This window comes from Chelon labrosus, assembly GCF_963514085.1.
Source record: "Chelon labrosus genome assembly, chromosome: 12".
Classification (NCBI taxonomy): Eukaryota; Metazoa; Chordata; class Actinopteri; order Mugiliformes; family Mugilidae; genus Chelon; species Chelon labrosus.
The window spans coordinates 22,970,858-22,996,561 of NC_140345.1; the positions used below are offsets into that span (position 1 = coordinate 22,970,858).

The 25,704-nt window shown below is 42.8% G+C and overlaps 1 protein-coding gene across 3 annotated transcripts in view; it reads left to right on the top strand.

Annotated features, from left to right (window-relative positions):
- Positions 1 to 25,704, top strand: part of vps13b (vacuolar protein sorting 13 homolog B) — a 284,402-nt gene that overhangs the window by 103,407 nt on the left and 155,291 nt on the right. For all 3 annotated transcript variants that reach the window (XM_084556273.1, XM_084556271.1, XM_084556272.1), the window contains 3 exons: positions 9,686 to 9,795; positions 12,741 to 12,867; positions 24,094 to 24,227. In XM_084556273.1, the coding sequence (XP_084412399.1) occupies positions 9,686 to 9,795; positions 12,741 to 12,867; positions 24,094 to 24,227 (371 nt within the window). The remainder of the gene's footprint in view (positions 1 to 9,685; positions 9,796 to 12,740; positions 12,868 to 24,093; positions 24,228 to 25,704) is intronic.

Here is a 25,704-nt window from a genome sequence, read left to right on the forward strand (position 1 = left end):
TTAATGTAGGGCAGCTGATAGTAGTTTGGACTTCCTGTATTGCAGGTGGCCCGAGCATCCTTTATTTATGTATGCGTGCACAAGTACATGTCTGTCTGTATGTGTGATGTCGGACTGTATTAAATACAGCTCTGATGGGTGTAAACACTTCTTCTTTATCATCAGTGTGTGTGCAGACAGGACTGACACCCTCCAACAACAAGACACACACTTAGCCTTTACTTTGCAGTGAGTGAGGAGTGTTCAGTCCATGCCTTCTTTCAACGCTGCCTAATAACAGGCTAACAAAGCAAGGGATCTCTTTTTCTGAAGCTTTAGGACACACATACTGTGAAAAAAAAAAAAAATGCATGTTTCTGGTAATGTCTTATCACATCTGTCATCTAGGAACATTTTTTTAAGCAAGCATTTGAGGTTTTACTGACACATCAGTGAGGGAATATTAATCTCGCAATGTCTCTTCTAATGAAGCAAAAGGACCATCATTTTATGTCATTTTTACCCATACCTTGACTGCAACATCACATTTTTATGTGCCTAAATCAACCATAAATAATCTTCCCCCACACTTCACTAACGTGTCTTGGAATGTTTTTCTCCCATCTGCTAACTAATTCTAATTGTTCGTTTGTAATCATCCTATCTCTGCTTGAGCTCATCCCTCGTAGCACTGACACTGCAGTGACCCCCGTCTTGGATAAGGAAATGCAGCCAATCAGAACTAGTATTTCATTGCACTGTACACCCCTTCATTCCCCTCTGCCTTCGTCCCCGCATAGCAGCTAAAATAGCTCATCCTGAAACCATTAGACCAAATTGCTAAATGGTTCAAATGTGCAACCACTTAAGACTATGTCTTTAAGAGGAGTAATCTTCAATCTACTGTGGCAAGCAAGAAGAGGATGAGGTGGATATTGGGAGTGGGAACTGAGAGAAGGACCAACGGAGACTCAAACTGAAACGCAAGAGAATGGGTTAAGAGATAATAGGCAATTTCATATAAACTTCTCCCCTGTCCGCATTTTCTCCCATGTACCTATTATTCAGCTCTTGGTTTGTAATGAGATTGCGAATTTAATTGAAAGATGAGGCTGTCACTGTGGTTGAGGTTAAAAATAAAAGCAAAAACACATTTGCGTTTACGCTCATGCACATCTTAGATGATTCTCTTTATGTTGTGCAAAAGTAAATACAAGTAGAGGGATGAAAGTAATGATTTCAGATGCTCATCGTCTTAAGACAAAGTGTAATGCAGACACCTGTGGAGAGAAACTGAGACCAACTGTAACAAACACGCTGCTATGAAAACATCTGCAAAAAGTTGTTACAACCATAACGTACTTTAACCGAACTGCATGCACTCACACTTGTTAAAAGAAAATACAAATTCCCTCTGCTTATCCTGAAGGTTTTTACAAGAACATTTCTCAACATATGCTGCTGTGCAGGTTTTCCCAGGAAGAAATCCTCTGGTGTACAGAATTCCCAGCCGCCCAAGTTTCTGGCAGCAGCGGCAACGTTTTCTTTGGAATACATACAGTATAAGAACTCGGTAGCTAACATGAGCAGCAATCAACTGAACATCCATGGAAAAACACTTTTAAATGTTGGCTGTGTTCTTTTATTGATCTCTGAGGAGCATGGTGCAAAACATTTCTCATCAGTGACCCCTTATCACCTAAGATGTTGCCAAAATTCACAGTCTTTAAAATTAACTTGACTTCACTCATGGACCAAACCGACAAATTGCCTGACAGAAATATTCAGACCAGCCGACTGGATGCCCGCCAGACCGGTAGACGGACAGACAGTACGGAGGACGCGGTGTACATAACTGTGAAAATGTCAGATTCTTCAGAGGAACATTCCCAGCTTCCTGAGTGACCTTAAATCTTAGCCAGAAGACTTTGATCTGTCACTGAGATCATTACTTAGTCTACTGAACTGACAAAAGGCCAAGCTGAAAGATTGAAGGAACAAGGATTTTGCAGAGAGGTGATGAGACTGGAAGGTAATTAAAGACAGGATTGTGTCCTTGATTGTGCTGCATGCTCTCTTGAAAGCTGAGGGCTGTGGAGTGAACTGAAGGGATAACTGGAGAAGATGGTGTTGGGTGCCTACCATCTGGATGTTTGTTGGAAAAGACAGCTGTATTGTGACGCAAGTCAGTTTCTTAGTTGAGACACAAAATACGAGAGGCAACAGGATATTTGGGGGTGTGTTACAACAAAATAATAGAAAACGCAGTCAACAACATCTGATAGTGAAGAGAAAAAACAAGCCGCAGTAATCTTATTGAAATGTGTGAATACAATGTGTTTTCATCAGCGTGGTTACATACACAACACACAGACAGACACACAAAGGTTTATTACATACACAGAAATAACCACCACACGTTTCTGTCAAATTTGTTTACGTCCCATGTTAGCAATATTCTTTGTGTCTAATTATGAAAATGTACACTTTGTAGAATACTATTTAATTGTGTCACTACACATCCGCTGATCAGCCACAACATTAAAACCACTGACAGGAGAAGTCAATAACATTGACCATCTTGTGACAATTCAATGTTCCGCTGGGAAACTTTTGGACCTGGCATTCATTCATGTGGATGTTACTTAGACATGTACCACCCACCTAAACCAGACCAGGCACCCCCACCCCATAGCAATGGCACTCCTCGATGGCAGTAGCCATCCCCAGCAGGATGCAGCCTGACACAGACACACACACAAAAATTCTTTATGAACAACTAAAAAGAAAAACAGCACAAGGTGTTCACCTGGCCTCCAAATTCACTAGATCCCAAACTGATCAAGTATCTGTGGGATGATCCACAGAGGCCCCTCCCCCTCAACCCATAGGAACCAAAGGCCCCCACCACAGGACACCCTCAGAAGGCCCATGTCCATTCTCTGATGAGTCACAACTGTTTTGGAGGCACAAGGGAGACCTACACAATATTAGGAAGGTGGTCATAATGTTATGCCTGATCTGTTTATTGTCTACACTTGAGAAATAACTAATACTTAATTCACAATTACATTTGTCAGTTTTAGGAATGCCTTACAACGAACAAAATATTAGAAGCTTTTAATCTGAACCAATAAGTTCACCAAAGGTCAACACAGGAATGAGTGGTATAGTAACGGTAGTACAGTTCAAGCTGAGTGTTCTCTCTCTCCTCCTATGTGGATGTTTCAGTACGTTATTGATTGCTGTGCATCTAAAACTTCACAAAGTTATGTAGAAAGCATTTCCAATCTTTGTCAAGTTGTTACTATTTTATTACGACAGAAACATCATTACTTATTTGGCAGTGTGTTTCCTCTTTATGGACATTATTAACCCCAGGAGTATAACATTTTCGCAATATCACATACACTTTATTTTGCCACTTGCAATAAACTTTTCTATTTGTTACAGTGTAATTTATATATAAAAAAACAATATTTGGACCCAACTCCACCTAATGGCAGACATTAAATAGCCTTACTCCCCCTTCTCCTCATGACAAACTGAGAGAACTCAGCTTGAACTGCGGAGAAAGCCCATGAGCCAGCTTAATGATAGCAGTGATAAGGAGATTTCAAGGTAACTATGCAAAACTCAAGCTTTCTGTGGGAAAGCAGCAGCAGAAGCAGAAGTCTGTTTATTTTAATGAGCTCAGAAGTGTCTCTCCTGTTCCCCTTACATTACACTGGGGCTCATTTAGAGTTCACACAGTGCACTGTATGTCCATGATGGATATGGTAATGATACATTAATGCAATCAGGACCAAGTCTGTTTTGTCTCTCATTAAGAAGGCTAGCTATCTTCCTGACAAGGCCCAGGTCACATTTGGTTGCGACTATAAGTATGTCCTGCTGGAGTGGTTTAAAGTGAGCAAGACAGTGTTTTGTTCTTTTCTTTGGCATATCAGAGAAATAATGTAGGAGAGGGGATAGGAACCGAGCCAACAGCTGGAATCCTCCAAATCAGGGATGGTTGGGTTTCATTCGGGGCACGGGCAGCAACTGTGCAGTGTCTGGTTGTCTTTTCAACACCACAAGAGTTTATGTGGATTTATGAAGGCTAGGAATCAACTAGAAGCGGGATATGAATGGCTGTGGATCCTCTTATCAACATCTGGAGCTTGACAAAGCTGCTGTTCTGCTGGCTTCTGCACCCTCATCTGGCCTCACTACTGGCCTGCAACACATTCTATCGATGTGCTTCAGTCCATTTGTCCATCATCAACTGTTTAGTGTGTGGTCTGCTTTATGTGATTTAAGAATTTGTTCCAAAGTAGACAAAAACATCCGGTGGTGGCCTCAGGCACACTTCAGAGGCACTTCAAACATCAAACGTTGATTCACCTATGTTTGGGTCAGATCTTAGTCGGCTTGAAATACTGTATATCTTGATATCTTGGGAAGTGACCCTTATCAGATATTTTCATTTTGTATCTATCTGCAAACAGAACGTGTGCACATTAACATGGAGACATGCACATGCACACACATGGAACGGTTTGCTACTGTTGAGTCAAGCACCACCCGAAGCTGTCCAGACAACCGCGCTGCACCACGCTCGAGTCGGGACTAAAACATAAGTCTGGGAAATGTGTCAGGCCCACAGCTAACGACCATGAGTCAACAAACCCAGTGGATGGAGGGAAAAAAAATAAAAAATAGGAGTCGTCGTCTCTAGCCTGATGGAAGCAGGGATAGATCTCTCTCTGTGGATGAGCCCGTTTGTCACCACATACATTACTATTCATATACACATGTTGACACGCACACGTTCTGTATACATACTCACACACACTCTGAGCACACAACATAAACAGTTTTGAGTCATGTACAGTTTGAATGCACAGTAAATGTATGTAGACCTTTCAAACATGCTCACCACATATATATATTTCACTTGATGTATGTGATTTATCGGGTTCATTGAACTTTGCATCCTAGCTACTTACTCGTCAAGATGTACTCTCTTCATCCAGAGTTTCTTATTTCTTTCTCGTTATGTCCTGTGTCTCTGTCGACTCTGTCAAACTTTCTCTGGGTATTTTTCTTTTTAATGTGTACCAGTGAATCTGTTTCTTAGACTATTTATTTTATGTTCCCTTTCTGTCTATCTTTCTCTCTGTATGCCCCTTTGTTGATTTCCTTGCTGGCTGAATCACTCGCCAGCTTTCTTCCTTCCTACTGCTGTTACTGTACCCACAGCTATAGTCAACCTTTACGAGGTGTGTCTTGCCTGTCAGCTGCAAGCTACCGTAGTTGGGTCATATTGACAGACACACACAACCCTTTATATTCTGTAAAAACCACACACACATTCACATACACACGTATATACCAGCTTCCAGTACAGAGTGTTAAATAGGCCCAGAGTGAGACCAGGCTTTCCGTAGGCCAGGGTCTGTTTCCAGTCAAATCTGCCTGTGTCCTTCCTGAGCCCCTGGGCTCCTGTGGCGGCATTGCCCCGAGCCGCTGGGTCGTAGCTCAGCGGGGGAACAGCAGTACAGTGAATGTGAATATGTCAGAGGATTGTGTGCGTATGTGTGTGTGAGAGCAAGAAGGTGTGCGTGGCTTCAGTTCCTGTTCACTGTCCTGCTGCTCATAGAAAACGGACACAAATAGAAACACTTACGTTCACAAAGATGCATGTACACACACACACACACACACACACACACACACACACACACACACACACACACACACACAATAAAATTTCAGCACACTGTTCCCTGCATCCACCCACACACAGCTGAGCCGCTTTCAGTGGTGTGTAGCGCGCTCTCTCTCTCTCTCTCTCTCTCTCTCTCTCTCTCTCTCTCTCTCTCTCTCTCTCTCTCTCTCTCTCTCTCTCTCTCTCTCTCTCTCATATACACACACACACACACTCACACATACTCATACACTATCACAGACACTCACACTGACACACACACACCAGTAGAACACCTGTCGGGCTGCATGGCTTGCTCCAGGACACCTTCGAGTCATGAGCTCATCGGAAAAGCAATTAAAGGCGGTGTAGGCCCTGCACGCTGGCGTAATGTTTTGTTTTGCTACTTGGCTTCGAAATTAACCAAACCTGTCAGAAGTCATCTGGCTGACGCGGGCTGGGCTATATTTATTTATTTTTTGTTGGAGAAGCTGGACGCAGGGTCCCTGCGCTGCCTCACGTCCAACAATGAAGCGATTCTGAGGGGGCGATTAGCTGGCTGGGACATGAATCTCCCCCCCTCTGTCTACCTGGGGGGTGCTTGGAGAGCACCTCCCACCTCTCCTTGCCTGTCTGTTACTCTGATGTTGGGGTCACGACCTTGTAGTTGAGAGGTTGTGCTCTCTGTAACCCCAATCAGGGCTTTGGTCTCCACTGTGGGACTTGGTTTTGAACTTGCACTGACCTGACCGCTCCCTGTTTATTCAATTTCATGGTTGTAGTGACGGAACAAAAGGAGATTTTGCATTTAGAAATGTGCTTGTATAAACTATTTAACCTGATAAAAAGTCAGAGAGAAGACAGAAACATCTCTGCTTGATAGATTAATAGTGGCGTTGACCCAGAAAAGAAGAAACAGGCAAAACCATAGGGAGGGCTTAAAGGTTCACTATAGCCTCAGGCTGCCACCAGTCTGATGTCAGACAGCAGTAAAACAACAGTAGGGACCCCATGCATTCTTTTAACTCTACTGGTCTTTAGCCACTAATGGAAAAAAACACCACTGACATTAATAGGTTCATCATGGAGGAGTCCAGGTAACTGTGTCTTCACACATGCCTTTATGTACGTTTTCTGGTTGTATGTATTTTCACAGTCTAGGCCACTGAGCCGTTCTCTGGTGTTTTCTTGAGGAATCATTTAGGAAGTAAGAAAAACACCTTTGTTATCATTGTCATCACTTTCTGCAATTACCCGTATGCCACCCCGTCGAAGTGGAAAAAAACAACAGTTAGCCTGCTGCCGAGGTCGCCCTCCAAGCATGCCAGGCCATTTCATGGTGCTGCAAGCTTCAAAGGACATGTCACTCTCCGACAGTTATGTCAACACAATGATGAAACAAGAACACAGTGTGGATAGTAAAGCTTTGGTGTTCAAAGCCTCAAAAGGCAGGTCAACACATATTTTATTTCGGTGTCACTGTCAAACTGGCAGAGGGAGAAAGAGAAAGAAAAGATTGTTTGCTCTGTTAATCTCAGAAAGAGAGCTTTCTGAGTGGTGTTGTGATATATCACCATGGTCATGGCTGTCATTAACAGACATGACACGCAGCCACAGTAAGACTGCAGTTGCTGACACGACAATGAAAACACTGCTTAAGCACTAGCAGTTGCTTCAGCACGTATTTAAGCTGCCAACCTACGAGACTAATACACTCAACAAATCAGCTCTACTCATCCGATGATGGGATCTTGTTTCTGTAATAAAAACTTAGATGTGGGATTTATGTGTATATTGCATCTGCTTTCTCCACCAACTGCTTCCTCTATATTTTTATTTTGTCACCTTGCATAAACTTCTCATGTTGAACTTTTCATAACATATCCCAAGATGAAGTTTATTTTTTATTTGGTGTATCCTGTAATAGCTGTTAAATAACCAATCCATTTACTGTGTTAGATGATTTATTGTGCTGTGACTCATTTCTGCTGAATGTGCTTAGTCGTGCTCGGTGCATCGATTTAGGGTCAATTTATTAAACACATCTTCACTACTCAGCCCGTTCCCAGCCTTTTGGGGCCTATACCGCTCCTGCTGTTCTGAGCTATGATGAAACCACTTGAAGTCAGGCCCCAGCGCTACAGCCACAGCCAAAGCCTATTAAGCAGCCACACTGCGGTATAGAAGTTCAAGCCACAGGACTGAGGTTATGATTCCTTGTCAGGAGGAGGGAGAGAGGTGGATGTAGGATGACGGGGACGGTTGGAAGAAGGGTTTCAGAGGGAATGGGGTAAAAGGAGCATGAAAGATGGAAGAAGTGATAGAATGACCTTGAGGGAGTGGAGACTAATGGAGAGGTAGAAATGAAGAGGCAGAAGACGGCACAGAGGGGTTTTAGATTTTAGAACTGAAGAAAAACAAGAAGCCTGCAAGTCTGTTTTCAGGGAATTAGGATGTTTAGAGGGGTAGATGGATCGGGAAGCAGCAAGCTATGGAGGATGGGTGCACAGATGAAGCAATAGTGGAAGAACACCCAGGTTGACTTGATCCAATGAGAATGTTTTTCGCCTTTGGTACAGAAAAGATTTTGTACTAGTAATAAATCATGGTCGAGGATTGAAGTGTGGCTGGTGAATAATAATTAGACACATACAAACACTCGTACTGACAAGGGCATACACTGTAAAATATTATATTGGAGATTTTCACATCAAAGCTTTCACACCTTACCCTAACACAAAAGCACATATTTGACTGTACTGACACACACTGCACAATGCTCATGCTTTCAGCCCTACATATTTACCTCACACTGCAAACACACACACGTAGGGCACTTACACACACAAGTTCACGGGTCACAAATCACTGAATGTTGTAAAAGTGGAGCAAATTAGAGCAGTTTTATTTGCATTGTTCACAGGGAATAATGGAGGAGGGAGTAATTCCTGCCAAGCTCGAGAGCTAGTGTAACAAAAATGCGTGTGTGCGTTTGTTGAGGGAGGGTTTGTAATCGTGCTTTGTCCATGCTTTAGAAATGCTAAAATGTTACGCAAAGCAGCAGGCAATCAGGCTTTGATGGAGTTGAAACAGACACACACACACACACATTTACACTTTCACACGAATACACACACTCATGCACACGGTCTTACACGGCTTTGCCTCGGGGCCTGAAACAGAAGACCGGGGTCTTGTCCAAAGCTCCATTAAACTGCTGAAAGTCCTTCTAGAGCTGAAACATCCTCCTATCGTCATGCTGGGACATTCCACGGCACGCCAGAGACCCTGCGCTAATCCTGCCGGCATGGGAATCATTATTGATAGGATCCTAATGCATTACCTCAGGGCCCGCTTATTGTTGGTAAAGATTATTATTTAAGAGTAAACCAAAACCCAGAGAAAGTCTTGAGTTTCATAGAAATTTATCAAAAGTAAATGTTATTCTTGGCTTAGTGTGATACCACTTTGAACGGTGCAATTGAAACAAACTGTGCTCCTTGCTGCACTCCAACAAGCAGGCTCTATACCCACCAGCAGGACATTATGACACAGTATATACTCCTTTACCCTGTCTGAGAAGATTGAGTCGACATGACTTTCGATTGAAAACATTTGCCTTAAGTCACTTTCACTCTTTGGTTATTACCTTACATTGATTTCAGTGATCCTCATTGATGTGGTAGTGCTATTTCAGCATCAGAACATACATTTTTTCCCGGTGACTTCACACAGCCGTCACATCAGGCAGTCATTCTGTACATCTCTTTATCTGCATTGCATTGAATAGTTGTGTAAAATACTAAAGTCTGGACTTGTTAAACGTGGCTAGAGTGCTTTCAAACAGCTGATCTGCAGTCATTTTGATTTTGCTAAAGCAAGACAGATGTGTATATGTTTTGCTATAGTTTTTCCGAAGTGCCCATTTATCATGGGTTTGATTTTCTTTGCCCTGTGAGTTATACTATCCACACTGATTTGTTGGTTTTCTGTGTATGTTTGTGTGTTTTCCAGGTGCAGTCCTGCTGGTCAGTGTTCAGGGCATAGCTGTCAATGTGGACCCAATCATCTGCACATGGTTGTTGTATCAACCCCATAGAGGGAGCAGCAGGCAACAGCAGCAGGTACTTGATCTCATGTTCGCAGAGAAGATCTGTCAGTATGTCTTCCTGGCACCGGTGTCCTTCCCTCCATTTTCTGCTGCTTATCTGCAATCAGATTATGACAGACAAAGGTAGCCCTGTCGTCCCTCTCTTAGCAGCATTTTCCATCCTTTTGGGTGATACTGAGGTATTCTTAGGCTAGATGACAAATATAATCTGTCCAGTTTGTTCTGGGCCAGCCCAAGAGTCATCATCCCAGTGCAAAAGAGCAACAGTATCTCACCTCTGGAGGTCTGAGCTCCTTCCTCTTTTCTCTAATGATGATCCCAGCCACCCTATCGGGGGAAATCATTTCCCGCTCTTTCTTCGTTAATGGTTTAGTATTACACCTGCATAAGTGCTAAAGACGAACCAATCATCTATTCTGATTTGCCAAGAAAACCCTGAGATACTTAAACTCTACTTTAGTTTGAGCATTGGAACATGCTTTAACTCTAATTTCTAATTTGCTTTTATAAAATACTTGCAGCGTGCCGTATACTACTGTTGCACTCGGTCCCAATTACAGCCTGAAGCGAATGTACATTTCTGTGGTTCTTCCTCCCTCTCTTTCCCAGCTACCTTTTTCCATGTGCTCTGCTCCTGTCTTCCATCCAGTCTCTCTCTATTTATTTGACAGGGGTCATGGTGATGGTTATGGACATTGAATGCTCTGTGCCCACACTTAACACATACACACACGCACACACACACAGGCAGACATGCTCAGACTGATTGCCTGGGATATAGCACAGGTTCACCCTGTAAAGTCACATAAATATATATATATATATATATATATATAGTACCTGAACGTATCATATTGTAATACTTTTAATGGTTTTTTTTTTTCAACAGGTTGCTCTGTTTTATACCTCTTGCAGTTCGGAGGGGTACATGCGTATGTTTGTCAGACAAAGAGAGAGAGAGTTAATTGCACCAACTTCTTACTCTGGAGGTTGTTACTGTACGGGGGTAAACACATGTTATGAGTTGAACCACAGCCAGTGTGAAGGATACAAAACACTGGCTGCTCTGTGTGTGTGTGTGTGTGTGTGTGTGTTCATGTGTGTGCGTGTGTCTGTGAGGCTATCTACCTCCGCTGCCTGTCAGGGCCGCTTCTCAAGGCCTGGCTGGTTTAGACAAGGCCTTCGGCTGAAGGCTAGTCAACGGCATGTGAAGGACAGTGGAGAGGACACTGACTGGTTTGGGTCAGGAGGGCGGGAAATGCAGAAAAAAAAGTAGGAAAACAGGACAAGGGAGGGGACGTTTTGATGCATGGACAAGTGAAGAAAAAGCACAGGAAAAGTTGATGGTAGGAAGGGAAAACCATTGAAAGCATCCGAATGAAATGGACAATGGAGATGGGACGCTGATAGGGTGTTACTGAAGCATTTTGAAATATCTCAAATGTGTATGCAAATAGCAAAATAAAAAAATAAAAAAACATTTTACACATGTGACTGTTAATATGGCCAATGCTAGCTGACGGCAAAGAATAGTTATATCTTGGCCTCTACTTCTACTCTGCTTATTACAGTGATGCAAAGCCCATGCTGCCACCTTCTGACAACATAACCCGGCCTTGTTTATTCGCATAAAATCAGCTGATGGAAACACGCCCTGTATTAATATAATTGTGCAGTCAATAGATTCAGAGAGAGGAGAGAAGAAACAAATACAAACACTAGGGAATGGGGAAACAAAGACGAGTATGTAACAGAGAGAACACGGCAGAAAAGGGGAAAGCACAGGACAGCATGGAGAAGGTTTGGTTAAAGCAGAAGGAAGTTGAGTTAAAAGTAAAACTGCAGCCAAAGCGTGCAAGAACCAGAAGAAATCAGATAAGTAGAAGGATAGCTGGAGAAATCGGTATTGAAGAGAAGGCATATAAGAGGAAAAAGGAAGATAGAGAACCAAACAGGCATTTTCCTTGGCTGCCTGAGTGTGTGGTAGGAGTTAGCTTATATTATGTCATCCCAGAGGAATGAGCAATGGTCATTGGGTACGGTACCTGCTTTTAACAGTACTAAAATGTGGCCAAAGACATATTTTCCATGAGGTTTACACACGGGGTTATATAATATTTTGTAACCTGTTTTGCGTTTTTTTGCCACTCGTGAACCAGCATAACTGTATTTGTCTATACTGTGCTGTTTTTTTTCTGATTAAATTGTATTTATATATTCCAAATTGTATTTATCCCATTCAAACTCAAAGCTGAGTTTGGGCTGTGAAGCTCCCTGGCCTACATTATTTAGTTCACCTAATAATCTAGGAAGTATTTGGCCTCATACCTTAGTCAGTAGCTTCAAATACTTCCGTGATTTGGGCACCCATCTTTAATCTTAACCACAACCGGCGTTTGGGTCCCAACCTAGTCAGTGAAAAACAACTGCATCAGTGTGTGTGTATGTGTGTGTTTACACAGGCTGCAGTACGTGGTTGGCCTGCGGCCTTGTGCAGCTGCATCATAGTCTAGTGGTGCCGCTGGCTGATACTAATGGGGTTTCCTTCTTTCAGACTAACCTTCCACTCTTCTGTCTTTCAGGCTTTTCACTGCCAGCCAGGATGTGTGTGTGCGTATGTGCGTGTGTGTGTGTGTTTGGCCTGCATGGGAGACTGCGCAAAAAAAACAGGGAGCTGTCACTGGCCCTTGTTGGTCTTGGAGACCAGTGTTCCACTGCATTTTTCTTTTCTCTTTCTCTTTCGGACTGCCTCTCTGTCTTGCACTGCATTATGTATTGTGTCCCCTGATTAACTCTGATTGTGGAAGTTGCCTGTAGCTCTCTTACTGACTGAACAATACATTAGAAAAGAAGAAGAAGCTAATTTTACATTCAGAAGGACATTCATGTTGCAATAAAATAACATCATTTCTTTCCATGTCCTCACTGGTGCTCATTCATGTTGTGATGTCATTGCAGAATCCAGGTCCAGCTCCTAAGAGAAGAGACGACGAGGTGTCAGTAGGGAGCACGCCATTGGCCAAACAGGCCTCCAATCAGGCCTCAGACTACGCCAGCAGCCCAGTGAAAACCAAAACAATGACAGGTAGGTCTACTGCGACATTATACAATAAGATAACGTTACACCGATCAGCCATAACATTATAACCTCTGACAGGAGAAGTAAATAACATTGACCAAGTGGCGACAATACAATGTTCTGCTGGGAAACCTATGGACCTGGCATTCATTCATTCGTGTGGATGTTACTTAGACATGTAGCACCCACCTAGACCAGACCAGGCACCCCCACCCCATAGCAATGACACTCCTTGATGACAGCAGCCATCTCCAGCAGGATGCAGCCTGTCACACACACAAAAACGGTTTAGGAACAACTAAAATAAAAAAACATGAAGACCAGCACAAGGTGTTGACCTGGCCTCCAAATTCACTAGATCCCAGGCCCCTCCCCTCAACCCAAAGGACCCAAATGCCTCCCCACTAATAACATCCTGTTGCCAGACACCACACGACACCCTCAGAAGGCCCATGTCCATTTTCCGATGAGTCACGACTGTTGTGGAGGCACAAGGGAGACCTACACAATACTAGGAAGGTGGTCATAATGTTATGCCTGATCGGTGTGTCTAAGTAGACCAGAGATGTATGTGAACATGAAGAGATCTATGCACCCTCCATATTCACATAAATCATTTTTTAAAAGTGTTTTTTCTAGCGTTTAACTGTGCATAGGCAGGAGTTAACCCTGTTTCTATTAAATAATTCCACCTTACATAACATGCTACAGTGTGCTGACACCTGAGTGAACCCGTTTCTCACAGGACACCAAATATCCAGGCATGTCATCCTCTGTTTTCCTCTTCTGGTAGTATTACTGTGGCTCTGTGGGCTCTGGATGCCCAGAATAGATGAATGGTTTGGCTGTGTGTAGCCTTCCTCAATGCCAGTTTTCCACTTTCTGGGACCCCCCCCCTTCCCCTTTTCAGAACAAACAGTTTCAGCGCACTTGCACACATGCACAGATCCACAGAATACATGTATTTATCTGTATTTAAATACCTTGCTTCCTTCATTTTGTAATATTGCTAATAGCTGGTGTCCCTAAGTAGGAGACTCATTTTTTATACACAGACAGACAGACTTGAGAAACAGAAGAGAAGAGGACAATGCAGCTCCGGTTCTTGTCAAGGATGTGACTACTTGTTTTAGTGGCAGGAGCTCGCTGCAAAGTACTCCAGCAGTATCTATAAGCTTTTAGGTTATTGTCAGTGGTGACAGGACAGGAAGAATGTAGTTACAGACGATTCATCATGGGTACAAACTGAGTGCAAAATGCATTGGTATATTTTTTAATCAGAGTGTTAAGTCTGTTTAGTTGACCCCCGCTAATACTAATAGTGATCACAATAACAACAGGAAAGGCTGCCGGAAACGCTACGCACACATACTGTACACTATTTTTAGACTCCTACCTGGGAGGATGTCTGGCAGTGTCAGTGTGTTTAGGCGCCGTCCATGACACAACACAGAGCCTGACTGACTACTCCAGCGGTTTTCATTTAATGCTCACATGGTTATTTATAAACCTTACAGCCTACCTCTTCTCCCATACGTCCTCCTATGGATATTATTATGTATTTCATGTGATCCAATGGAACATCTTGGCTGGCTTTGCGCAACTGAATTAGGTGCAGAGTTTAAAAAAAATGAACAAATAAATACGTTGAAAAGTCTTCCCAGTCTACTGTTTGACTCTCACAGTGTTTAGGCTCCAGGTCCTTTAAACACTGTAACGGTTTAAACATTCTCTGCCAAAGCATCTCAGTGACGAGTCAGGGGAAATAAGCTTTTTTTTTTCTTTCTTTCTTTCTTTCTTTTTTTCGAGTCTCTGAGAAATGTCTTCCCAACAGGAGCGATGAATCCCCGTTTTGGGTGAAGTCATCCTGTAGCTGTAAATAACATTGCATGTGTATAACATTCTCCCATGGCAAATGTTTTGATAGGAAAAATGCTCCTTTGACATTTCGGAGTCTAAAAAAAAAGGTCATTAAGGTTCCTTCCTTGCTCTCTTAAAAAGCCCACAGCTGAAAGGTCATACCACCGTTTCCTCCTGTTTTTCCCCTGTGTACCTCGTTTCATCCAATCTACACTAATGGCTGTTCCGTACCACAGCATCTTTGCTTACTCACATCTCAACAGTATATTTTCTCATTACGTCTTGTCAGTAAACAATCACCTTGGCGCCGATCACTGCACACGAAGCTACAGTACATCAGGCTGTAGTTTGTCAGCAACACCGCCGGTTAGATTACAGTGGCTGTCAGTGTGCTGTCCATCTCTGTGACTGGCCCTCCGTCTTGCTGTCTAACTTTTTGTTTTTCTGTCTGTGAAGTTGTTTTTCTATTTGGCCAGAGGTCTGTTTGTCTTTCTGTTACATTTTTTTTCCTCTTTTTTGTAGTCCTTTTTTCTTTCTCAGTCATCCTGCACATATTCTTGTCATTCTGCCTACCACCAGGCCTTGGTGAAAAAAAATAATTAAAACAAATCCTAGGCTGGATTTTAGCATCGACCACACACACACTCACGCGCACCTATACAGCCCATAGATTCACACACACTCGGTTGTTTTGAGATGTTAAGTGGACAGCTCATCTGGGCCTGAATTGTGTCTTGTGGAATATTTAGTGTCTTCGTTGTATATGGCATCTCATTGTTGGGCTGCATCAGTTAGTCAGTTAGAAGTAGCACTGTACTGAGTCACGCTCAGCCTCTTTCTTATCCAAATATTTTTCTTGAAGAGCAAAAACAAGAGGTAACTGGGTGCTCATACTGTATTCTGTTAAAAGTCAACCCCTCAGTGCACCCACTCCAATTCTCCATGTTGGAATGGAGCTTATAAATAAATGAATAAAATCTTCTCTGGAAATTGCCGTGGTGTTACAGGAGAAGATGTAATGAAAAGTTACAACTTGTTTCTGCAAGCAATCAGAATAAAAGAAGGACCGAAGCATGCAGCCCTTGTGGTTTTAATCATGGTGAAACAATAAGCCTCCCTCCAGTCAGACGATCCTGATCATCTGCAGCAGACAAGCTTACAGCACAACAGGTATTCTGCCTCATTCATCCTGCAGCTCCAGTTCCACCTTGTTACATAACAACTTCCACTTCCTGGACTATTTTGTTTCTCCGTGTGCGAAAAATGACTATATTTAATAAAACATGCAAGAAAATAGTTGAACTCCCCACATCTTGGTGTATTGTGGCGATACTGGGCACAGATTGTAAAACTGATATTCTGTTCCATTTCATTTCTCTTAATTATTTTCAGTTCCTGTGGTTCATTTTGGGAATAATAATTACAACGGTAATTTTCAATATTCCTCAGGATTGGCAGACCACTGTGGGTCAGATACTTGATACGCAGATGCTTGATGTGTTGACTGATCTACCCTGACATTTATTGCTCGCTTGGCTATTAGTTGCTTACTGCAGAAATCTACGGAAAGTGCCATTTTCTGGGAGAGTTGAGGTAGAAATCAACCGTAAAATGGAATTCACATATATTAACACTATAGCTGCACATAGATGAATTAAAGTGAGAAAGTTAAGGCTTCTAAATGGTTCAGGGTCATAGGAATATCATCAGTGTATTCTGTTTTTAGGGCGGATTTCCTTTCTAACACCTTCTTCCCAGTCACCTCTTGAGAAGAGCTGCTGACATGTAACATGTTATGATTGGAGTTAGGCTCTCTAAAGATGATTTATTAATTGTTTTACCATGTGTGGAGCTGAATATGGAGCTGGATATTTAAAACAGGAGGGATAGGGGACGACGGGAGCTCACTCTGGTCACACGGTTATGTTAAAAAATACAGTCAGAGTCAGTCCTTCAATCCAACTTAGTTATTAGTCTATCATGTTTGTCTGTGATGTTTATACAGTGCTGACTGCTAGCTGGACATAAAACCGCCTTCCTGGTAGCAAGATGCATTTCAGCTCTAAAGCCATTTAGCCACGTCGACTCATCTGATGGATTTTTTAGAATCAATTTGAGAGTGCTGCGTGTTTACCCCAGGACATCCGATCCAGCTGTTTAGCTTGGATTGAAACAATAAGCCATAATGATTTACTGAAGGATAAAGCTCATGTGAATGTAGCTGAGAAATTACCAGCGTGTCTTGATGGACCTTAATCTCATCAACTGTGAAGGAGCAAGGTTTTCAGAGAAATTAATAATTGCCCCGAGAAATAAAATTATGTTGTTATAAGAAATGTATTGAAAACTATTTTTTTTCCCCCCTTTTTTGGAGCAGGTACACAAAGAGACATTCTTTTTCCCCCCGTTTTTTTTTTTCTAAATTATCATTTGGCATTTTCCTTGATGGCTCTAATGTGCTTGTTTTAACATGTCTCCAAATAAACGTCCGGATATATGACAAGGTCGATTTTAGTTGCGGGTTTATTGCCGACATATAATTTCTCAGGGGACTCTAAGGGGGTTTGTAATCACTGCAGCAGACGTTTTATTTTTCAGTCTTCAGTCATTTGTTTAGGTAAACAGAGGAGAGATGTGCAGGTTGTTTGCCAGTTGGAGTCAACATGTGTTTGAACTGCCATTCACGGGGATTCAGGGGGAATAAACACATAAAAGCTAGCTCGGGTTCAACAGGGGCAGCCAGCCAACTGGACTGCCACTGGTGCTGCTGCTCAGCTGACAGCCGGCTGTCAGGACAAGACACAATGAGGTTCTCATAGGAACCATGCCGGCTGTATTGTTTGCAGTCAATTCAACATAAGTGTGCAACTTTTAAAATAATATGTATGCTCCAACATCCCTATGGTTGAGGTTTTCCTTCAGAGCTGCTGACGTTTAACATCCTGCAAATTAAATCTTTTAAGTTACAGCTTTTTATTCAAACACAGTAGTTGTTCCAGCTGCCTCAGTGCTGCTGTAAGCCGCTCGTTTTAACGCACAAAACACATGACGATGTTCCTTTACAAACTGTGATCAGTGGTTTAAGTGAGATTTTCTGCTAAATTGTACCCCAGGATAAATGCTTTGCTGAACCCCGGAGACATTCTGAGGCCCAACAGTGTGTCTACTAACCACGGATTAAAGTGGCCGGTTTGAAAATATAAGTTAACAGCTTGCATGTCAAGAACTTTGGTGGTTCGAAATACTCTTATAAGATTAAACGACCCGATGTGCTGGATATATGGAATACTGAGATAGAGCCGTGTTTTGTTCCGCCTGATTATAAACTGGCGAGGGGAGTCTTTTTCTGTGCCTATTGATTATCATAGTTTTCCACTGTAGCTATTGATTTCCCCACAAAAATCACCTCAGGGAATTAACAGAATAAATCATAATCCACTGAAAGAAAATCATTTTCAGAGTTTTTCGCAGTTCAAAGCCTCCTCAGAACAATTGTGCTGGCTGGATGTCCCTGCTTCCAATTGGCCATTTGAACGCATGCCTGGCACTTTTATGATGTAAAGAGAGTGTTATGTTGTTTTGTTACCACATTCAGCCTAGCTACAGTTTCGTAGTAATCAAGGGGGACTTTCCTGCAGGCTTTTTGGAAGGTGCCTGTTAATGTGTAGGCAAATGTACAGAGACACACAGAACCAGTTGACTGCAGATCATTTCCCCAGAAAGCACCGAGGGCAAGGTGATATCATACTGGGGCTGTGAGGCTGCCCAGCTCGACTCTTGTGACCCGTATCCACTCAGCTCCATTTGGCAACTAAATATTTCACCCTTTCTCTCTTCCTCTCTGGTTTTGGTCATTGCACATGTTAAATATACAGGGCACATGTTACAAGACACCGCTGACTTTCGAAAACCAGTACTGACTGAGTTGGACCGAAGCCAGTTCCGGTGGATGACAGAGACTTTGACTTTAAACACAGCACTTGGTAAAAGTTATTGTTGTTATTTTTGTGCTACTAAACCCACACAGGTCTGCAGGGCTGGCACTCTATCAAATGGAGAATCAGATTTCTCCTCAAACTGGCTTATATTTCATAATGACACATATGCTGTACGCATACCAAATATTAATCACTTAGGGAGTTTTGAAGCTGCATAGTTGGGTTTCATGTTGGCTGGTAGTCCTGGTCTGTTTATTTGGATTTGATTGTTTATCTAATTATATGGTCTGAGTAAATATTCTGGTTGATGGACTTCATTTTTTAATCCTGCACTTGTTATTGAACTCACATCACAGGTTTATTTGTACGTTGCTTAGTAACACCATCACAGAAGTGTTAACAGTTGCTTTTGTGTGATTATCCTTTACAAGAAAAAGGCAGCGGAGAGACAACTTTGAAAACAAGTCATTTTTCCTCAGTTTGAGGTCGATTTCTGTCTGCCCGCACAATTACGCCACAAATTGGTTCACATAAAACTAGCCTCTAAGTATTTTCTTTATTTGTCCCTAATGAATGTTCGTCTTGGCAGCAGCACCGTGTTTCTGATCATGAGCCTCCCAAGTCCCGAGCTTCTCATTGTTCTCTAACATCTACCAGAGTAATGATCTCACTGGCTTTTCTTTTCAGTCCTAAAATTAGCCGTTGGCGCTGTGAGAGCATAGTTCTTTTGCTGAGAAACCTATCCTCCTATCTTGGCTGCGTTTCCTAAAAGGTTGTAATGAGAACTGTTGTCTTTGTTCCTGTCTGTTTGTGGTCTGGATGATGGGATTAGATGCAACTTCCTTGTTTACTGGAAGGGCCGAAAAGGGACAGAGAGAGATGGAAACATTTGCTTTGCTAAGACTTTTAATGTGCAAGGTAAGAAACAATATCTGGTGACAAGCGCACAAAAAAATTCCCATACTGATGGCTTTTCTGTGATGTCAACCACTGAGCTTTAGCAAAAAATAAGGAGCAGGAAAGAAAGTCCAGGTTTCATAGTTGAGAGACGTATATAAATTAACACATTTAGTAGAAATAAGCAGCAGAGAGAATTTAATAAGTACATGCATAGACACATAAAGAGAACTGATGAGAGGAGTTGAGTCAGAACAACACAGACACATAACTATAGTCCAAACTCAAGTAGCCTGATGGAAGTCAGGCAGGTTTTTATTGGCTGCTGTGTGCTTTTCAGAAGGGGATAATATTTATATTGTGGAGTTATTTATATAGTTTAATTTTTCTGGTAAAGTCAATAATTTATCAAGGTAATGATGGTTGGAGTGGGGAAAGAAAACAAGAAAAAAAGGAGGAATAATGAGATAACAGCCCCCAGCTCCCTTAGAAGAATGGCTGTACTCTGTAGGGGACCCTGCTCGCTAGATTAGAACGTCATCGGCCCCGACATACTGATGAGTCCAGACAAACTTCTCACTGACTTCCAGGACGGCAGAGCTGTCTGTGGGGAATAGATGTGTCCTGATGCATCACCCCTTGCTTCCATGAATGATAAGGGTTTTAGGCCTTGTGGATGTTGGCTTTGGTTTATGAGGTTTGAGAGCAGCAGAGAGCGAAGTTGGGGTTGATTTGCAGTTCATCAGATGTGATGTATGGGTGTACGAGTTACAGGGGGTTTAGTGACAGAGGATGACAGAGGAACAGTGGTGGTGGTGGTGGGGGTTGAGATGATTTCTCATGGGCTGTTTTAAACGGTTTGTGGTGTCACAGGGAGAAGAGGGGCCTTTTTGTTTTAATTCTTTGCACATTGTGTCATGATCGGGGTCGGCAGGATTCATCTCCTCTGCTGTACAGAAGAATCTTTACTAAATAATCAGTACAACTGTTAGTGATGTTGTTGTCTGAATTCGCACAATCCTCATCTTACATTCTTCCTTGGCATTGGAGTCTATTGAGACATTGAGAGCTTCTTGAAGCACGGCTATCAGAAAGAGAGAGCCTGCAGTGTGCATTATGGATGAAGTATGTGTAGAAAACAAAAAATAAAAATCAGTTTCCACCCCTTACACCCACCATTGCTCACCCATTCCAGTCAGCCTGACCACAACGCCACTTCTTCTCTGGGCCTTCAATAATGCTGTTACAAATGGAGTCACGTAAATATTTAAATAAACACTGACTTGCATCCAAAACAAATAGGCGGGCAGGTCTATTAAAGATCCCCATTGCTGTCTCTGCACGCAGCTGTAACAGAATATACAACACTTCAACTCACTGTAAACCATTTGTAATAGGGAACATACCAGAAAGATAGTAGGCGGCATGGGGAAATGCAGAATTCCCTCAATGTGGCTGTTTTTATGGTTGAGTTACTCAACCTCTTGGGAAAGACGTATGGATGCTTTGCACTGTCGCTGTGGAGACCGTTAAGTTTTTAGTGGAAAGTTCACTGGTGCTACGATGTTAATGTTTCAGACTTGGTGGACGTTTGCCTCATCACCTTTTGCCGTTGTGATGTACATCATGAGATGAGACAACAATGATTCTTGAACACTGTTTCTTGCCTTCAGCTCAACGTGCTGTGATGTGGCGCTGGTCTCTGCATTTTCTCAGATCATGTCACACATGCTCAGACTGTGGGCTTCAAAGAAATGGGCCTTCCACTTGCTGGGAGATGTGATGGAGCTGTTAAAGAGGATGAATAATCGCCATCCGAGCACTAGAATGTTTATAGGGGACTGGACTGGCAGCTCCACAAACCAGCTGAACACTAAGAAGAGAAAGACGGAGGGAGTGGTGGGAGAGACTGAGAACAAAACAGAGGAGGAATGGGTGTATGGTCAGAGTTTGGCCAATAACATATTAGCCTAATGGCCTAACAGAGGGTGAAAATGAGGACATGGCTGAGATGGCACGAGGCAGAGGGAATAACCCCACTTTAAGAGGTCTCTCCGGACTTGTTAGGCCTGGGCAGGTTTAAGAGCTTTGGGCGCTCCTGTCATATTTTTCTTTCATTTGAATTTAGAACTTTTGTGTTCTCTCTCTGTCTTTCTTATATTCTGTCCCTGCCTGCCTCTCTTTCTCTCTCAATCCCCTCCCTGCAGAAATAGCAGGCGCCAAGTCACTATAACAAGATATGGCAGTTTCATTCCAAATAATGACCCCAGGATTAACAAACAGAGTCCTGGAATGGTATTTAAAACCAAGTGGAGAGCTTCATGCAGACTGGCCTTGCATTGTTACTGCCCATGGTGTGCTTCAGCACAGTTTCTGATTTGCCTAACAGACTCTCTCTCTGGGGAAGAACTTTCACAGCCTGGCCTACCCCCAAAGTAAAAAAAGACTTAAAAAAATAGATGATCTCCTGAGGTCAAGGTTAGCCAGAATTTGGCCGAAATAAAATTTTAGATGACGATTGCACCCGTGTTACCTCGCCAGAAAGTAATAATCTTGACTCAGTTTTGAAGGTAGTATTGTCACAAGTTGAATTTAACTTGTATCTATCAGCCCATAGCTTTCTCTGTAAGTTCATTTCGTATTACTCACTCAGCTAAGCTTGTGTGCTTGTGATGGTACCAGGAATTCTGTTTTTTAAGTTCAAAAGGGTGGTCTTTGTTTACTTTAAGACTGCATCAGTGATGAATGATGAGGGTGTGTACTCATTTCGCGGTCTCTTTTAGTGAGTGTTTTTATGTTTTCTCAGGGCAGCGCACATGCCGATACACTACACTGGCACAACTTACTTTACAATTAAACACATACGTGTATACACACAGAGCATGCCCAGTCCCTGGGGCAACATCTCCCTGGTCTAGACAACTGGGCCACATGACAGGGAGCAGTAGCCACAGAGCTCTGTCATGTCTAAGTGGAGCCCCTGCAGAGCTGAATAGGAAATAGCTCTCTAATGTAGTCAAGAAAACGCCAACGCACACACAGCCCTTTACAACAAAACTCTACGGACAATTCAATGATATCACTGCAGTTTATGCAGCACTCTGTTCACGTTACTCAATGAAAGGGAGTCCATGAAACCAAATCTTTCCTGTCAAAGTTGATTTTTGCCATCTTTGACTATGTGGGTATTTAGTGTAAGAACATTGGAAATGGTTGTGTAAAAGGCGCACAGAAAAAAATGTAACTGATGAATAAGAGTGAGGGAGAAGGTAGATTGGAAAATGTGCTGTTGGTTGCCAAATGTACTAAATGTGCAGCGCAACACTGATTGTAGGCATCATGACAAATACAGTCCATTTCATAGTCCCCAAGTGCCAGAGGCACCTGGATGCTGAGCGTGAGAAAATACTCTAAGAGAGTCCAGACACAATGATCTCGCCTTCAGTCTGCTTACTACTTCTTATACACACACACACATTTTACACACACGCACCTGTGACCCTAGTCACTCAATCATATGCACAGATGCATGCACACACACAAGCTTACCTCACGAGTTTTAGGCAGGTTTCCACAGCAACTTAGGGTAATTAACTATCCCTTTTTTCGTCCAGCTGTTATTGCCATGCCAACCCATTTGGTGATATTTGGGAACATGGAGTCGGAGGAGACAAGGTGGTGATGTGACATCACTGCTCGTTGCATGACAATTGTGAGATGGAGCTGCTGAGTAAGGCGGACGTTTAAATCATGGAACATGTCTTAATGCGTCTTTAAAGAGACCCTCCTTCCTTAACCCCTGACGCCCTGATGGCTTTAGCATACACAAGCCTCAGGTTAACCCGGTAGGCTGCGTGCTCTCTTTATATACTTCTCTCTCATTCCCCTCGTCTGCTTCTGTGCATCTCTCAGTTTCTCCTTCTCCTTCCACAACAACTGTCCCTTGAACACTCAAGGTGTGTTTTGGTCAGTGCAAAAGGATAATTGTAAATGCTGGTTGCCGTGTGATTTCGGTGCATGACTGTTGCCATGAGTGTCAGTGCAGACAATCATCTTACCACAGCAGGCCCACTAAGACATGTCATGTCTAGAACACTGTGTGTGTGTGTGGGTGTGCTCGTGTTTTCTCAGTTCTCATAGTTCCCTCTCCACTCTAGGAGACACGAAGCCTGACTGCCAACATTACATCACTTCAATGAAGTGTCAGTTAAACATCATATAACATGATACTGTACAGCAAATGAAAATAACAGTGAATGATGAAGCAAGTTAAATAAAGCATAAATGCATGGCAGTACATTTCCGCACGTTAATAAATAAAATATTGATTTTTATTTTAAGACTTTACAGGGTGCTACATTACTTCTGTGGTAAAGAGGTTACTTTAGAAAGGGCTAAATGTTTCAACAAGTCTAACTGGCTTTAGTGCTGGGTGCATATGATGCTGAAAAATTATGCACAACCACAGTAGGATTGATTGTATAAGCTGTATAAGTTGTATGTCACTTTTGTATTCATCACTTTCTTTCTTTCCCAGAATCTCGTCCCCTGTCCATCCCAATGAGAGTGATGCCTGACACCACAACCGAGGAGTCGTGGACAACCTCTGAGGAGCGAATGAAGGAGCTCATTGCCCACGCCTGGGATGCTGTTAAGCGACTTACACTACAGGTACAAAACTGGATTATTATCATTGTTGTGACTTTGTGTAGCAGCAGGTATACTACAAAGCCAGTTGCCAGTTTAGAGCTGATCTGTCGATCTTGCCCATCAGTCTGTGATGGGAGGATTTCACTACTTCTGATGGCCCAGAGTGGCTCAGAAGTCTCCGGACATGTCAGCAAGAGCCTTCTCTACTGAAAGGTTTACAGCACACAACCTGCAGCCTCACCGTTCACTGCTTTTTCTCTCCTGTTGCAGTAAAGTACTGAGGTTTAGCTCAGCCAATCCCAGCTTAGCTCTCTCTGTGGTTCAAGCCATATGGCTTCCAGGGATTTCTGTTAGCTGTTAGCCAATTAGCCTATTTTGCATACAGATGCATACATAGCGTCTCATGTCCCTTTGTGGTGGGTTGAGTATCTGGCTGTCTGGATGTCCCTGCCTGTCTGTTTAAGTGTCTAACCGGACAGTTAAGTGCTCCCTTTGTGTGTCTGCTTGCTTGACTGGACCAGTTAGCAGAGACCACATCACAACTGGTCCCATCTGAAATACATCAGGAAGTGCTGACAACTCTCTGACAGGCCTCCTCTTGATGCAAGAGCAGGACATCATGGTGTATGCACATGTGTGTGTGTGTGTGTGTGTGTGTGTGTGTGTGTGTGTGTTTTACGCACACAGTGCTCATGTGGGGTACATTACCGAACGGGACAATCTTCAGTAGAGTTCGGTCCAGTTTTGACTGGTTGTCTGAAACGTGCAGATGGTGACCACGTTTACTCAGAGTGTTAATTTCATATTTTGTTACCTAATTGTTCTGGTAAACTACAAGATCTCACAGATTACTACAGGGATCATAAATTAGATGGGTCTTTTTAGTGTTTGATTGGACTGTACATGCAGGGAGGTCATTGCAGGTGCAGAGAGGTTTTCTCTCGTGGGGTTTATTCATAGCAACGTGAATACTTTGTTATTGGGCTAAGCACAGCTGAAACATATATCGCCTATATATGGTTTATAAGTGACTTTATTTGTGCCTGTTAACAATAACCAAGTGGGGTTCAAGTCCAACAGCCATTCTTAAATCAGCTTAATTCTTACTGCTAGGACCACACAAACTGTTGTCAGTCAAACATGAAAGAGAGCACACGTGAATTGAAATAATGCTCCAGAGACCATGTCCCATGTCAGTCCATTGAGCTGTTTACAGTACTTCCACAAAAGTTAACTCAACCTTCTAATAGTTTGCTGAGCCCGTCATTGCCTCCACTTTCCTCTGTCCCCTTCGGCTGTGCGACTGGGACCACACCATGTACTGCAGCAGTAATTAGGAAACACTCTGTCCTGTTGACATGGGAGTGGAAGCGAACCAAACCGAATAACCCAACAGCTGGTACCCCAGGTCTTGGATATCCCCAAACCTAAACCACTCAATTTATTTTAGTGTGGTGTAAACAGAATACCTAATAGCTCACACTTCTGCTGCACATGT